The sequence below is a fragment of the Myotis nattereri genome, assembly GCF_964212035.1.
Source record: "Myotis nattereri genome assembly, chromosome: 4".
Taxonomy (NCBI): domain Eukaryota; kingdom Metazoa; phylum Chordata; class Mammalia; order Chiroptera; family Vespertilionidae; genus Myotis; species Myotis nattereri.
In genome coordinates this window covers 112,859,786-112,874,905 of record NC_138079.1, presented here as the reverse complement: position 1 = coordinate 112,874,905, position 15,120 = coordinate 112,859,786, and the positions used below count along the sequence as shown (strand labels likewise).

Below are 15,120 nucleotides of genomic sequence, written 5' to 3'. Positions count from 1 at the left end.
CTCCAGAGTTTCACAAAAATAAATAAAAGCAGCAGCTAACGTCTTTTCAGCTTCTTGACCTCTCTGCATTTTGTTGCTTCTTCCTCCCGTCTCATTCCCTCAAAGTCCTCTTGCATACCGGGTCTTAAACTCTTTGCTTCTTCCTTCTGCTGTTCTCTCCAACTACTCTCTATGTAACATAAGGCATAATCACTTTCATCTTTGTATTTTTTTCTGTCATAGACAAAGAATGTGCTTGGATATTTTTTCCTGAGATTCTCCTTCATCTTCGATAAAATCTTCCATTTCGGAGTCATAGTCCTCATGTTCCTCCTCTTCACATTCTCATGGTCTTTTGTAACCTCTAGGGAAGGGAAACTTTTCAGGACCTTGGGCAGATCTGTAGCCAGCTAAGGAAGGCTTCATTCCATTCATCTGTCCATTGCTGGGCTGGGTAATGATATTCTTAGAAGATACTGTTTCTGAGACAAAAGTGCATTTGGGCTTATGGGGAGGATCTGAGCTACTAACTCTTCACCCAGGTCCCAAGTTGCTCACTGGTCTTCTAGGGCCTGAACTGCTGATAGGCCGTCCAGCTGGAACTGAACCACTTACTGATCCCCCAGAGCCACTGACTGACCTCCCGGGGGCTGGGGGGCATTGAGCCACTCACTGGTCATCGGTCATGTGGACTGTGCATAGGCCACCCAGGGTCACCAGAACTGACCTCTGACTTCCCAGAACCACCTGAGCCACTGATGGGTCGTCCAGAGCCCCCTGTACTACTGACTGTCCTTCCAGGAGGATTTGAGTCACTGGCTGGCCTCTTGGTCCCACTGATTGATCACTCAGGTCCTGAGCTGGGGCTGCCATCCTGGCACCTGGGCATGGAGCCAGAACTAACTGTAGGTCAAACACTCCCTGTGCTGGGCTTCCCAGGAGCTGGGCTGGAGCTGCCTGGCTGCCTGACACCTGGACTCTTAGCCTTATGTGGGGTGACCATGGGTCCAGGTCTGAAATGGCTAGGATGGGGAGGAGATTTTTGGCTTTGTGCTCAGTAACAGATTTCTGAGTCCCATTAGCAGAAGCCTTTGGAACACTTGGTGAATAGGTGCTCGAGTGGGTCTTTCCAGCCCCATTGAAAACAGGCCTGTCATGGTCCTCCCGAAACGAGGGTTGGGAGCAGTTGTTAGATCCTACTTTGGGCCTCTCTCCTGGCATGGATTTGGATGAAAACAAACCTGAATGTTTCTTATTAGCTGTGCTGGGTCTAGATTTCTTCTCAGCACGAGGAAGGGCAGTGCCCTTGGGAGAAGGATGCTTGTCCCCAGAAATTCTGCTAGGTTTCGTGCCCATACCTTCTGTCTGAGAGGGCACCTTTTTGGTCAGAGGCAGTCCTGCATCTGCCTCAGGTTTCTTTTTCATATGTCTTCCTTCCCTCGCTAAGTTCTTGTGCAGTCATAGGCCACTTTTCTGGTTTTATTCACTACCTTGATTTCCACTGGTTCGTACTACTTTTTCTCAGCCAGCCTGAGTAGGTCAGTGAAGTCATGATGTTGGGGCACTTTTAAGGGGGACCTTTGGTTTATTTTCAACTTTGGGAGGAGGTTCTTGCTCTTCTTCATACTCCTGCTCTGATGCTGCCTGATTGTATTCTAAGAATTCTTCCTCTTCTTCCATCTCATACTCTTGGTCTATTCCCTGACTAGTGTGGCTTTCCATTGCCTGTCTTTTCTTTGACTTTTCCTCAACAGGAATCCCATTTAACCATGGAAATTGTCCTTTGTCCTCTTGGCCATAGCTCTTGCTTTCTTGTCATGTTTTAGCTCAATTCACTTTTTTTTTTTTTTTTTAGTAAAGAAAAATGTAGGGTTTAACACACCCTTTTAATTTGTTTTTAGGTATTTTTAAAGTTTAAAGTGTTTAAACTTTGTAATTCCTAGTAGGAAAACATTATCTGAATGAATACCATAATGGCAAACCACTGTAAAATGTTACAGCTGCGTTTGGGGCAAAGGGGTCGGGATTCTCTTCAAAGCACCCCAGCTTTCTTCATGAGAAGGTCAGAGGTACACTGGGTTGTATTATTGCGACATCCATTGGGTGATCCAAGTTGCTTTTCCTTCAGCAAGGGCTTTATTTGTCAGAAGGGCATTATGCTTGACCTCCAAATTTGGCTGACAATTTACTGATGAGATTCATAACCTTTGGGTTGCTCTGATATTTTGACATATTTGCTGGGTTCTGAGCCACATCCTGGAAGGCCACCATAACTTCTGGATCCTGCATGGCTGCAAGAACCTCTGGATCACTAAGAATTTCATTGAGCCCAGGCATTCCTGCCATTCCAGGCATGCCTCCTCCCATTCCAGGCATTCCTCCAGGAAAATTACCAGGCATTCCCCCAGGAAAGCCACCTGGAAAAGAGCCAAACTGAGCTCCTGATTGTCGTCTGGCTTCTTCCTCCCTCTGGGCTTTCTCATGTTCTTCCCGAGCCTTCTTAACCCTTTCCATTCTTTCTTTGATCTCTCGCTCTTCCCGTTTCCGCTCATACTTTCTCCGATGTTCTGCAATTTTCTGGGCCTTTGGTTGAACTTCTTTCAGCATTGCACTAGCATCTTCATCATAATCCAATTTACACGCAAGGGCAAGATCATGGGCTGCTTCCTCCCAGTGGCCCAGAAGTCTGTGTGCCTTCCCTCGCCACTTGTAAGGCTGAGCTGAATCAGGATTTATTTCAATAGCTCTGTCACAGTCTCGGATGGCAGCATTTGGCTTCTGTAATTTGATGAAGACACTGGCTCTCTTGGCATACAGAATGGCCAAACGAGGATTCAGCTTGATGGCATCTGTGAACAAGTCTATGGCTTTCTGTAGTTCACCATCATTTAGGGCATCAATAGCAGCCACTTTTTTGTCATTTGCCTGATCCATCATCTCGTCAGTTATCTCTACATTTTCATCTCCCATTTCTTGAGGGGCGTCAGTGTCTGGTTCAATCACACCCTCATTGTCGATTTCTAGGTCACTTTCTTCACTTGATGGTTCATCTGTCTTTATGTCTTCCTCCACCTTCTGACTATCTGTGTTTTCCTCCTTATTTTCTTCTGATTTAGTTTTACGAGTAGCAGGTGGTATTTTACCTCCCATGCTCTCCACCCACTCCCTCAGGAAGCGCATTTCCTCGCTGTGCAGGACGCTCGGGTCCTGCTTACACATCTTCACGAAGGCCCGGAGCGCGCTCACTTTGCGGGGGTCCATGGCGGGGGAAGCGGGGGCAGGCGGCGGCGGGGTTGCAGGGACGGGCGCTCCCTCAGCCACACCGTGTGGAAGGGCTCAATTCACTTTTTGAGTAGTTCTTCTTTTCTCCTTTTCCTCTATGGCTTTTCTTCTGAGCTCCTCCTCTTTTCTTTTGAGAAAAGCTTGCACACTGCTGATTGGACACCCTTAACTTTTGGGTCTTTTTGGCAGGACCCACTGCCAAATTATACCTTTTCAGTGTGCTGATGGTTCCTTGTCCTTTAGAAGCTATCATGAGAATTTCCCTGAAATCCATGTTGACCGAACTGGATAGAATGGGCCGCCTCTCAGAGAGAAATGAGAACGCATCTTACCTGGTGGCCAGCTGCAGCCAAATGAACTGGCTGTCCACCTCTTTCTTATCTCTACTCAGCACCACCACTTTTGGCGCTGTCCAAGGTGGTCTGCCCACCACCTTCCTCAAACGGCTTATATCCTTACAGGTCCAACGCTGCGCTCCCACCTTTGAAACTTTAAATAAAAGTTTTACATCCACAGATAAATTAGTAGATTTTTCCACATTCATTGACATAATCATTCAGTTGAGAATAAGTTACTTTAGTTTAATTGTTAAATCTTAGTTCAGCCTGGCTGTTTGGCTCAGTGGATTGAGTATTCTGTCAGGCACCAAGAGGTCGCTGGTTCGATTCCTGGTCAGGGCACATGCCAGGGTTGTGGGCTCAATCCCCAGAAGGGGGCATGCAGGAGGCTGCCAATTGAAGTGATAGCTCTATCTCATTGGTGTTTCAGTCTCTCTCTCCCTTTCCCTTCCTCTCTCTCTGAAAATCAATATTACCATATATTTTTTAAAATCTTAGTTCAGAAAATGGTGATGGACACGTACTCCCAAAATGTCTGAATACTTGCTTATATGGTGAAGAAACAAAAGTTCATATCGATTTTTTTACTAACAATCAATAATCTTACTTATTTAATATCTTTTTATTTATTTCAGAAAGGAAGGGAGAGATAACATGCATATAAATACATATCCTTTAAAACAGTACATGAAATATATAATAAAAGAAAATGTACAATGGCAACAAAACACATAAGATGCCTAGGAATGATCCACAATCTGTATAAATAAAACTTTAAAATGCTACCCAATAACAGACCTTGAACAACTGGACAGTAACATCATATTCTTGGAAAGAAAAATCATAATGATGTCAATCTCCCAATGTTGATTATAAATTTATTATGATTTGATTAAAATATCAGCAAGATTTTAAAGACCAAAACAAGCTCATTTAAGTTCACATGTTAAAATGAAAAATGTAAAAGAAAATTCTGGCGCCGAAACCGGTTTGGCTCAGTGGATAGAGCGTCAGCCTGCGGACTGAGGGGTCCCAGGTTCGATTCCGGTCAAGGGCATGTACCTGGGCTGCGGGCACATCCCCAGTGGGAGATGTGCAGGAGGCAGCTGATCGATGTTTCTCTCCCATCGATGTTTCTAACTCTCTATCTCTCTCCCTTCCTCTCTGTAAAAAATCAATAAAATATATTTTAAAAAAAAGAAAAAAAAAAAAGAAAATTCTGGCCTAGCCAGCATGGCTCAGTGGTTGACCCATGTATCAGGAGGTTACAGTTCGATTCCTGGTCAGGGCAAATGCCCTGGTTGCAGGCTTGATCTCCCCAGTGGGGAGCATGCAGGAGACAGCTCTCTCATCATTGATGTTTCTGTCTCCCTCTCCCTTTCTCTCTGAAATTAATAAAAATATTTTTAAATAGAATTCTGAGAAAAACAAATAAATGAGTAAAAACTACCCCAACCAGATAGAACAATGTATTGTGTTATAAACTACAGTAATTTAAAAACTTGGGCAATGTCCTGAAAATAGATAAACTGATGGAACAGAAAACAAAGTCCAGTAATAGACTCAAATACATATGGAAATTTGGTAAAATAAAAATATCTCCTTAGGTCAGTGGGAAAATATGCATTATATAATAAAGAATGTTGGAAGAACTGAATGGGGAAAAATACTGAACCAAAATCAACTCATTTTACTCATAACTAATATAAAAACTGAAAGCTACTGAAAACCCAAGGGTACAAAGTTATCAAAAGTGAAAGAATGGAAAAAATATATTAAGCAAACATAAGCCAAATAAAAAGTATATGATAATACAGAAGACTTGAAGGCAAAAAGCATTACTATAAATAAAGAGCACTTCATATCAATAATTTCATTTTACCAGGAATATCCAAATTCACAAGCACTTCATAACATGAAATCAAAGAACATATAAGAGAGCTACAAGGGAAACTAGATACATTTATAATCATAATAAATTTAATACACCTCTCTCCTTCAGAGACAGAGCATACCTCTTTCAGAACCAATAGCCTCACGCAAAGACTTCAGTGAGGATGTAAAACACTTCAACAACCTCAGCAGCAAACTGCATTCAACATTCAGATAACCCACTGTATCCAACAACCTTTCCTGCTAAAGGCATGAAGATGTTATTCCAAAGTTTCACATGCATACAAGTCCTTTGGTTGATCTCTCCCCTGCCCCCACCCTCCCTTGTCTTCCCTCTGAGGTTTGACGGTCTGTTTGATGCTTCTCTTTCTCTGGATTTATTTTTGTTCATCAGTTTATTTTGTTCATTAGATTCCACAAATGAGTGAGATCATGCGATATTTATCTTTCTCTGACTAGCCTATTTAGCTCAGTATAATGCTCTTCAGGTCCCTCCATGCTACTGTGAATAGTAAGAGTTATTTCTTTTTTTACAGCTGCATAGTATTCCATTATGTAAGTGTACCATAGTTTTTTAATCCATTCATCTGCTGATGGGCACTTAGCTGTTGCCAAATCTTAGCTATTGTAAATTGTGCTGGGTACATATAATTTTTCTGCTTGGTGTTTCTGATTTCTTGGGATATAGTCCTAGAAGTGAGATTACAGGGTCAAATGGGAGTTCCATATTTAAGTTTTTGAGGAAACTCCATACTGTTTTCCACAGTGGCTGCATTCCTACCAGCAGTGCACAAGGGTTCCTTTTTCTCCACATCCTTGCCAGCACTTGTCATTTGTTGATGATAGGAAAGTTCCTAGTTTTAAAAGTTCTGAAACACACTCCTAAATAGCATTTCATTCAGCACTTAGAGATGCTCCACTATAGCCACCCCCTTGTCCTGCTGACCTGCACTGAGGTGCTGCTCCCAAGATGCACATGAGATGGCAGCGGAGGAGCACTTCAATTATTTTTTAAGTGAACCTGCTGGACTATGAAGCAGGTTTCAACTAACTTCAAAGAACTGAAATTATATACAATATGTTTCTTGTTGTTATTGTAGTTAATCCAGAAATCAGGAACAGAGGTACCTAGAAACTCCTTATATTTAAAAGTTGTGAAATATATGTCTAACCCAAAAAATACATCACAATTCAAGTTAAAAAATAAGTTGAACTGAATGATAATATCACATACCAAAACTTATGAAAAAATGTTCACTCATAAATGCACATATTAGGAATAAAAGTTGAAAATTTACATTTTTTGCAGCCATATTAAAATCTAAAATAGTAAATTAAATAGAGAGAAAACAGAAGAAAGAAAATGTGCACATGTAGAGATGTCTGAACGGGGATATACTTAAAATGATAGCAGTTTTTTTAACTCAGGGTAGAATTTTGAATTAACTCTATATTTTATTGCTTAAGTAAACTGCACACACAAAGCTATTTTCATTTTAGGAAAAATGTTCTAGAGGAAAACATGGGATAATCTACACTAATAAAAGAGACACATGCAAATTGGTGTCACTCCGCTACACCCACCAGCCAATCAGAGCAACTATGCAAATTAACCCAACAAAGATGGCGGTTAATTTGCATACGCAGGCATGGAGCAAAGACTAAAGATTGAAGACGCTTGGCTTCTCCACTGCAGCCGCAGCGGAGAAGCCAAGCCCCTCTGCAGCCGGACCAAAGGCCTGGGTCCCGGGTGCCGGAGGAAAACCGGTGCCGGCAGCCAGGGGAAGGAAGGCCTATTGCGCGAATCTTTGTGCAATGGGCTTCTGGTCCTATAATAAAAGGCTAATATGCAAATTGACCAAATGGCAGAACAACTGGTCACTATGATATGCACTGACCACCAGGAGATAGAAGCTCAATGAAGGAGCTGCCCCCTGGTGGTCAGTGTGCTCCCACAGGGGGCATGCTGCTCAACCAGAAGATGGGCTCACCACTGAGTGCAGCAGTGGTGGCGGAAGCTTCTCCCACCTCCGCAGTAGTGCTAAGGATGTCCAACTGACAGCTTAGGTCCCTCAGTAGGACATCTCTGGAGGGCTCCTGGACTGCAAGAGGGAGCAGGCCGGGCTGAGGGGACACCCCCCTTAGTGCACAAATTTCATGCATGGACCTCTAGTTTATAAATGATAAGCTAGACTGTTGTGATGGCAACACAAGTTTTTTCTTTGCTCACCAAGCCTGGTCTCTTAGTCTAAAGAGAATAAAAATTCTTCCTAATTGTTTAGCCCAAAGTGGCTCCTTTCATAATCTGCACCTCTTCATGTGCAATCCTAGCAGTTCTGAGAAAGGGAACCCCTAAAGCTTGGAGTCCCTGGAATCTACCTGAGCCTGGTTCTAACTTTTATAAGCAATGTTCTTTTGAACACAGAACAGATTTCTCAGGATTTTCATTTTGTACCTTGGAAAAAATCCTTTTTTATCTTTTTGGTTAGTCCTCACCTGAGAATATTTTCTCCATTAATCTTTTAAAGAGTGGAAGGGAGGAAGGGAGCAGGAAAAAGAGAGGAAAGTCAATGTGAGGGAGACACATCGATTATTTGCCTCCTGTACTCATGGGGGATCAAACCTGCAACTCAGGTATTGCCCTTGACTGGGAATCAAACCTGCGACTCTTCCCATGTGGGCTGACCCTCTAACCACTGAGCAATACCAGCCAGGCAAAATTCTCCTGTGTTATAGCTCAGAATATTCATTGCTGACAGACTGAGCCTCAGTGCCTTCCCTCTGCCTCCAGAGAGACTATAAGATGGGACCACGCAGCTCACTAGACTGACAGGGAAGCAGTACTCTCCAGATGCTGGTGTTCAGCTGCAGGACATGCTCATGAAAAGTGGTCCCACAGGAAATGTTCACTAATGTCCACCTGCCTCTCGAATCAGGAAAAATCCTGCTAGTCATCCTGTATCTGTGACCTACTGTTTGCCCCATGTCCCAACACCATCTACACTAATAAAAGACAAAGATGCTAATTGACAGTACCTTTGCTAAGCCATAAGCCATGCCCACCAGCCAATCAGAGTGACTATATGCAAATTAACCCAACCAAGATGGCAGCCAGCAGCCATGGAGCTGGAGCAAGCAGGAGGCTTGGTTGCCCAGGCGAAGAAGGAAGCCAAGCTTCCCGCATGCCCTGAGCCGGCAGTGGCCTCCACAAAAGGCAATAAAGTTTCAATTATAGAAGCTAAATAAATCCCAGATACCTGCTTCCAGCAAGCCTCCACTGGGAGCTTGGGTGGCTGGGGGCCATGGCCAGCCTGCAAACGGCCCTCAGCCCCTCCCCAGGCTGGCCAGGCACCCCATGGGGGACTCCCACCCTGAAGGGGCTGTGGCAAGCTTGCAAACAGCCATCAGCCCCTCACCCAGGCTGGCCAGACCCTCAAGGGGTGAGGGTCCCTGCTGGGGGGCTTGTCCAGGCTGAAAACAGCCATCAGCCCCTCACCCTGGCTGGCCAGGCACCCCAGCGGGGACCCCCACCCTGAAGGGGCTGTGGCCAGGCTGCAAACAGCCATCAGCCCCTCACCCAAGTTGGCCATGCACTCCTATATAATAAAAGGGTAATATGAAAATTGACCCTAACAGCAGAATGATTGGTCACTATGACACACACTGACCACCAGGGGGCAGATGCTCAATGCAGGAGCTGCCCCCTGGTGGTCAGTGCACTCCCACCAGGGGAACCCTTCTCAGCCACAAGCCAGGCTGACAGATGACAGTACAGCGGTGGTGGTGGGAGCCTCTCCCACCTCCTCAGCAGCACTAAGGATGTCCAACTGCAGCTTAGGCCTGCTCCCCGCTTGCAAGTGGACATCCCCCGAGGGCTCCCAGGCTGCCAGAGGGATGTATGACTGCCAGCTTAGGCCCGATCCCCCGGGGAGCGGGCCTAAGCCAGCAGGTGGTCATCCCCCGAGGGGTCCCAGACTGCAAGAGGGCACAGGCCAGGCTGAGGGACCCCCCTGGGTGCACAAATTTTTGTGCACCAGGCCTCTAGTTTATTTTATAAGGCACATTTTCACAACTGATCTAAGGAGACATCTTTATCTTACAAAATTTATGGATGGATTTTGGTAACTTACTAAACCTTCTATTCTGTTCAGTTAATTTGCATACAAATGAATATGAAGAACAATGAGGTAGTATTTGGTATATAAAACGTTTTGGGAAATGGTGGAGCAGAGTGATATTTAGGAAAAGCACAGCACACTTGGCAGGTTATGTTTCTAAGACAACCCCAAAACAACAGGACATGTACAGGTGGGGGTGGTCAACAGGCTCCTGTTTGGAGCCTTAAGGCCTAAAGCTGAGGCAAATAGGCTGATGTTCCCTCCTGGAACCAGGTATCATCATGGAAACCTCTTAGGAAGAAATGGGGGAGAACTACAGGTTCTTTCTTAACTTACCTGAAAATTTACATGCACAATGCAAGGCTGTGTCCTCTTTATTTCCACCTTTGGACGGTAAATAAAAACTTTACATCCAGAAACTAAATTAGTAGATTGTTCCAAATTTCATTGATAAAATCATCCAGTCCCAAAAATGTTTCTTTAGATAACTTGATAAATCTTAGTTCAGGACAGGGTGGAGTAGATGTACTTCCAAAGTTTACACTCTATGAAATATCAGGTTAATGGCTTATGTGGGGGAGAAACAAACTTCTCTCTAAACTCAAGGTTCTTTTCTGGTCTAATAATCAAATAGATATGACAGATTAGCAACAGAAAATAACCACCTGTAAGACACACGTATGGATAGGCCCCTCACATACATGAGAGAGTCAGAGACCCTGCCTGCAGGAGAGGCTGAATCAAAAAGAAAACGTGAGTACACAAGGCATTCGGAGCTTGGGGCCTTCCAGTCCTTGCAAAATGATATGAGCAGATGCTTTAGAAGATGCTATCCCTAATATCTACACTAGGGGGCAGCAGAGAAGAGCATTTCCTTGGGAGGAGTCCTGCTCCTCCACAAACAGTTTAAGATTAAGATTCCAAGTATTGGCATCCGGTGGCAGAATTTTGATCCCTTCATGAGGAATGTGAATTGTCTGTGACACCAGTATTCTTTAGATTGGTAAATGCATGAACAAACTCCTTTCTAGAAATAAACTTTCTCATAGTACAATTTTTTATGTTCCACAGGACATGTTTGCTAATACAGTGGGGCCTTGACTTACGAGTGTCCCGACTAATGAGTTTTTCAAGATACGAGCTGTCTCTCGGCCGATTTTTTGCTTTGAGTTGCTAGCTAAAATTCGGGTTATGAGCCAGCTTCAGATACCCCACCGCTAGTTGGCGCAGCGAACGTCACAGTGAACGCCACAACATCAGCCCAGCATCACGTGTCTCACTCATTCACTGTTGATTTGACATACGAGTAATTTGATTTACGAGCTCCGTCACGGAACGAATTAAGCTCATAAGTCAAGGCCCCACTAAAGTCCCAATGTCTTTAGTTCCTCTATAAGATGAAGCTGTTATAGTGTACCCCGTGAATCACAGAAGGACGCCTCAAGAAGTTGAATTAAAGAATCATATTTATTGCAAATCCGGGACTACAAGGGAGCATTTCGCTCTCCCAAATCTCACAGTGTCCTCCCAGCTGCAACACCAGATTTATATAGGCAAAATCACAAAGGTATTGATTACATCCCAGGGTTTGAAATGAGGAACCTGGTTCGCAAAAAAGCAGTTTACAGAAGCAGAATTAAGCATGTTAATTATAGTTTTGGGTCTCCAGATCACTTCGTTGACAGGAACACATTATCTAGAGCTCTCGGGTCTTGGGACCACTGAGTTGACAGGGAAACATTATCTGGAACCCTCAGGTCTTGGGATAATTGTGCTGTCCTGGTTCCCAGGTACAGAGGAATTTGCTTTCTAAAACCAGTAAGATCACAATCAATGGGATATTCACATTACAATCAATAAGGCATTCAATCAAATGGGATGATTTATATAATTCAGAAAATCAAAATAACTTTTCTATTGTTAAGCCAAACAGCAGGGTTAGAGTTAAACTACAGTTTCTACCTGATATGATTGCTGCTGTTGTGCCCATATTTCAAGGTTCCCAAAAAGCCCACCAGGGAGCCAGCAAGTCCGATGCAAAAGCAAAGAGTCCTTCATTTCGAACTAGTTCGGCTCCCCGACCACACTCACCAATGCAACAGTGAGCCCAGTGGCAGAGAGAGACTGAAGCCTGATGGGACGGGGGTTTTATAGGAGGGTGGAGTAAGGGCAGGAGAGGGGACTGTGGGCCCTGCCAGTTGGCCTGGCGCGAGTTGGTGTCTCATTACACAGGATGTAGTCATATTGATGGCGTGCACTTCCCTTGATTGTCATTGGTTAGTTTAAAGAAATCCCGGGTGTGGCCAGCAGGGGCCTGGGCTTCCGGGAAGAAGGTACTCTCCTGAGCACATGGCGGCTGCCCCAACATGGAGGGTACGGGGCAAGATGGAGGGCATAGCCCTCGCCCTTTCACTGCCATACTTCAAAGCAAAGCATGAATAAATCTATGTTCAGTAACCCCACTCCTCACCCAAACTCTCACTATATCACAGCACACACTACACTAACACACACAGCATTTCCCACACCAGCCACCCCCCTGCTGGCCCTCTGTAGGCAGACAATCTTCCTGCCTCATCTTTCCTCATGGTTTGTGGAGACGCCCCCGGGCCTATGGAGATGCCTCTACATGTCTGCTGAGGCTCAGCAACATGGAGCCACCTGAGTCAGAAGAAGTGTCTCGGGCTCGCTTCCTGGCCGGGCTGAGCTGCGGGGCAGTCACTGGACGCCGGCACCACAGGCTGACCACACAAGCGCCATGTCGGTCAGAGAGGAAACTCAGGTGCTCCCTGCCAAGAACATGACCCCCTGGGAGAAACTGCAGGCACCTGGATATTGTTGCTGTTCTTTTCAAATGCTCACTCTTTAAGGACCTTTCTACACTGTAACTAAGAATCAATGAGCTTGATTTTTTAGTTTCCAGAATTTGCCATCAAAAGCTTTTCTCTTTGAAATTGTAACATTTGTCATATTGTGACTTTCTCAGATTACCTACAGGGGACACAATTTCATTTACATAAACTTCTGGTTTCTAGAACACCATGTGTCCAGACCCTGACCTCATTTTAAATTCGAAGAAAGTTGTTCCTACTTTATTTAATCATTAAAAAACTCAAAAATAAGAGAGTTTTTCTACCTCCTCACATGATATTTTTTCATGTTTTTCCCCCAAGCTTAAACTGTCTATATATGTGTGTGTCTGCACTTAATCATCACTAATTATAGAGAGAGAGAAAGGGGGAGACAGACAGAGAACCATCCATGTGACAGATAAACATGGGTTAGTTGCTGGGATCCCAGCCTCACCCTTTGATGTGCACAGGAGGACAGTCCAGCCAACTGGCAGCTCTACACAGGTTTCTCCATAGCTAACACACATCATCATTGTTTTTGTAAAGCTGGGGAGAGCAAAACAAAAGTAGCTTAGCACAGAAGAAGGAACAGGAGAGAGCCAGGAGGGCACATTGCTCTCTAGACAGGAGCCTAGGGGCCCTGTGGCTCCCAGAGAAACAAAACTCCAAGTGGCAAAAGTGAGCAGAGAAAGCTGGCCTCACTGTGGCACCAGCGCTCATCCTGACCACAACCCCATAGCCAGCCACCCCCACCCCCACCCTCAGCTCCTCCCCCTGCTACCCTCTCCCCTCAGGTCCAGCCATGCTGCTTCCTTCTCTTCCTTCTTCAGGCAGTTTCTGCACTTTGGGAATGTCAGGGAATTTGTACAGTTTTTCTAAGTTGTGGCATCTAGTATTAGGAAACTATTTATGTCACTTACTTCAAACCTAAATTAGTAACTTGTGTTTTCTCTTTTTCTTTCTGATTAGTCTAGTTAGGGTTGGATAACATTTATTTATTTTTTTCCAATAAACAATATGTGGTTTCAGTACATTTGTATAGTGTTTGTTTTTTTACTCTTTCACAAGTACTCATGTCTTTGTTTAACTTTTTCAGCTATAACCTTGGGCCTAGTTTGCTCATTTTTCTAGCTTAAGGTGGCAGTTAGGGCTACTGACTTTATGCTTTTCTTTGCATCTAATATAACCACATTTTTCTTAGTTACCTAATTTCATTCCACAAATTTTAATGGGTTGTGTTTATATTCAGTTCCAAATATAGTCTAATTTTTTCTTGTGATTTTTTGTCTTTGACCCTTTTATACCGAGGGCCATTTGGTATTTTTAACATACAAAGTTATGAACTTAAAAATTAGCCTGTTGTACTTGGTCACACATTTAATTAACCTCCCCTAATGCTGTGGCAGGCCAGACCCAGTGATTTCTCAGGCCTTAAAAAGGCCCGCCAGCCAGACCTTCCCCGACCCTGATGCAGAAGATTGTAGTTTTATTCCCAGCTATTTTTGTGACTGAATTCTAATTCTAAACTTTCATATTTTATATGAAAGAACATACAATTCTTTTCCACTGAGACATTTTTGTGGCCTAGAATGTAGTCTATGTTGGTGAATATTCCCAATACATTTGGGTGGAAAATGCTCTCTACTGTTGTTGGATAGAGGTTTCTATAAATGACAATAAACTTAAATCAAGTAACAAACCATAACTCTCAGGTTCAGATATTCTATATCTTTGTTGAGTTTTTTCCCTAATTTGTTCTATCAAATTCTAACACTCTTGAGAGGAGAGTGTTAAAATCTCAAGGTTTTCTAGAATTGTCTATTGCTTCTTTAAATTTTGTCAGTTTTGAGTATTTTGAAGTTATATGTATGAAGTTAATCATACATATTTAGGAGTATCTTCTTGTTGAAATGATCTTTTCATTATTATGGAATAGCCCTTTTTAACACTGATGATTTTCATTGTTCTAAGATTTCTTTAATGTTAATTCATATAACCACTTCACTTTTCTTATATTAATGTAGTCACCACAGCTTTCTTATAAGAATTTTTATGTAATTTTAAAGAAATCATTTTACTTGCAAACCTCTTGGTCCCTTTATAACTTTACAATTAAAATTTGGGGAGCAGGGTGTGGGGAGCTGATATAGGTTTAAGCCTCAGACTGACCTATTGGCAAAGTCACAAACAAGTCCCAGCTTAGAGGGCACAGTCCTCTTAGCATAATTAGGCTTGACCTTATAACACTCCCAGATCTTATCTGGGAAGCTAATGGGCTGAGGGAAGTGCAGGAAGTGTAACTATGGTCAAAACAAGTGAAACTCACAAGAACAGTGTAACTATGGTAACCACTACTTTGTTTACTTCTGACTATAAAATGGTTGGGCACCGGTAGAAGTCCTTCCTCTTGAGTTGGACTTACCCGCCTGGCCCCCCAATGTTCCCAAATTATCTCTTGTCTTTTCTCTTTTATTTGTGTGCGGCTCCTCTTCCAGATCCTGAACCCTGAACCACGTGGGACGTGGAGGGAGACATTTACAACATCTGGCACCCGACGGGAAATCTGGAAGTGAAGGCTTCACCTAGAGCGAAAAAACGAAAAATTCACCATAAAGGTGGGGAGATATTTCACCTCACGCAAAGCCCACAATCAGTTGC

General features: G+C 43.7%; 1 protein-coding gene and 1 pseudogene across 2 annotated transcripts; both read right to left on the bottom strand.

Moving 5' to 3' along the window:
* Positions 1–35: 35 nt before the first annotated feature.
* On the bottom strand, positions 36–3,535 carry LOC308518756 (protein SPT2 homolog; annotated as a pseudogene). Its single transcript has 2 exons — positions 3,325–3,535; positions 36–1,814 (listed from the first exon to the last, which is right to left on the bottom strand). The product of its transcript is annotated as a protein SPT2 homolog (transcript).
* On the bottom strand, positions 1,713–4,754 carry LOC308518757 (hsc70-interacting protein-like). Its single transcript, XM_081090512.1, has one exon. The coding sequence runs from the start codon at positions 3,238–3,240 to the stop codon at positions 2,134–2,136; it is 1,107 nt and encodes a 368-aa protein (XP_080946638.1). The 5' UTR covers positions 3,241–4,754; the 3' UTR covers positions 1,713–2,133.
* Positions 4,755–15,120: the final 10,366 nt, after the last annotated feature.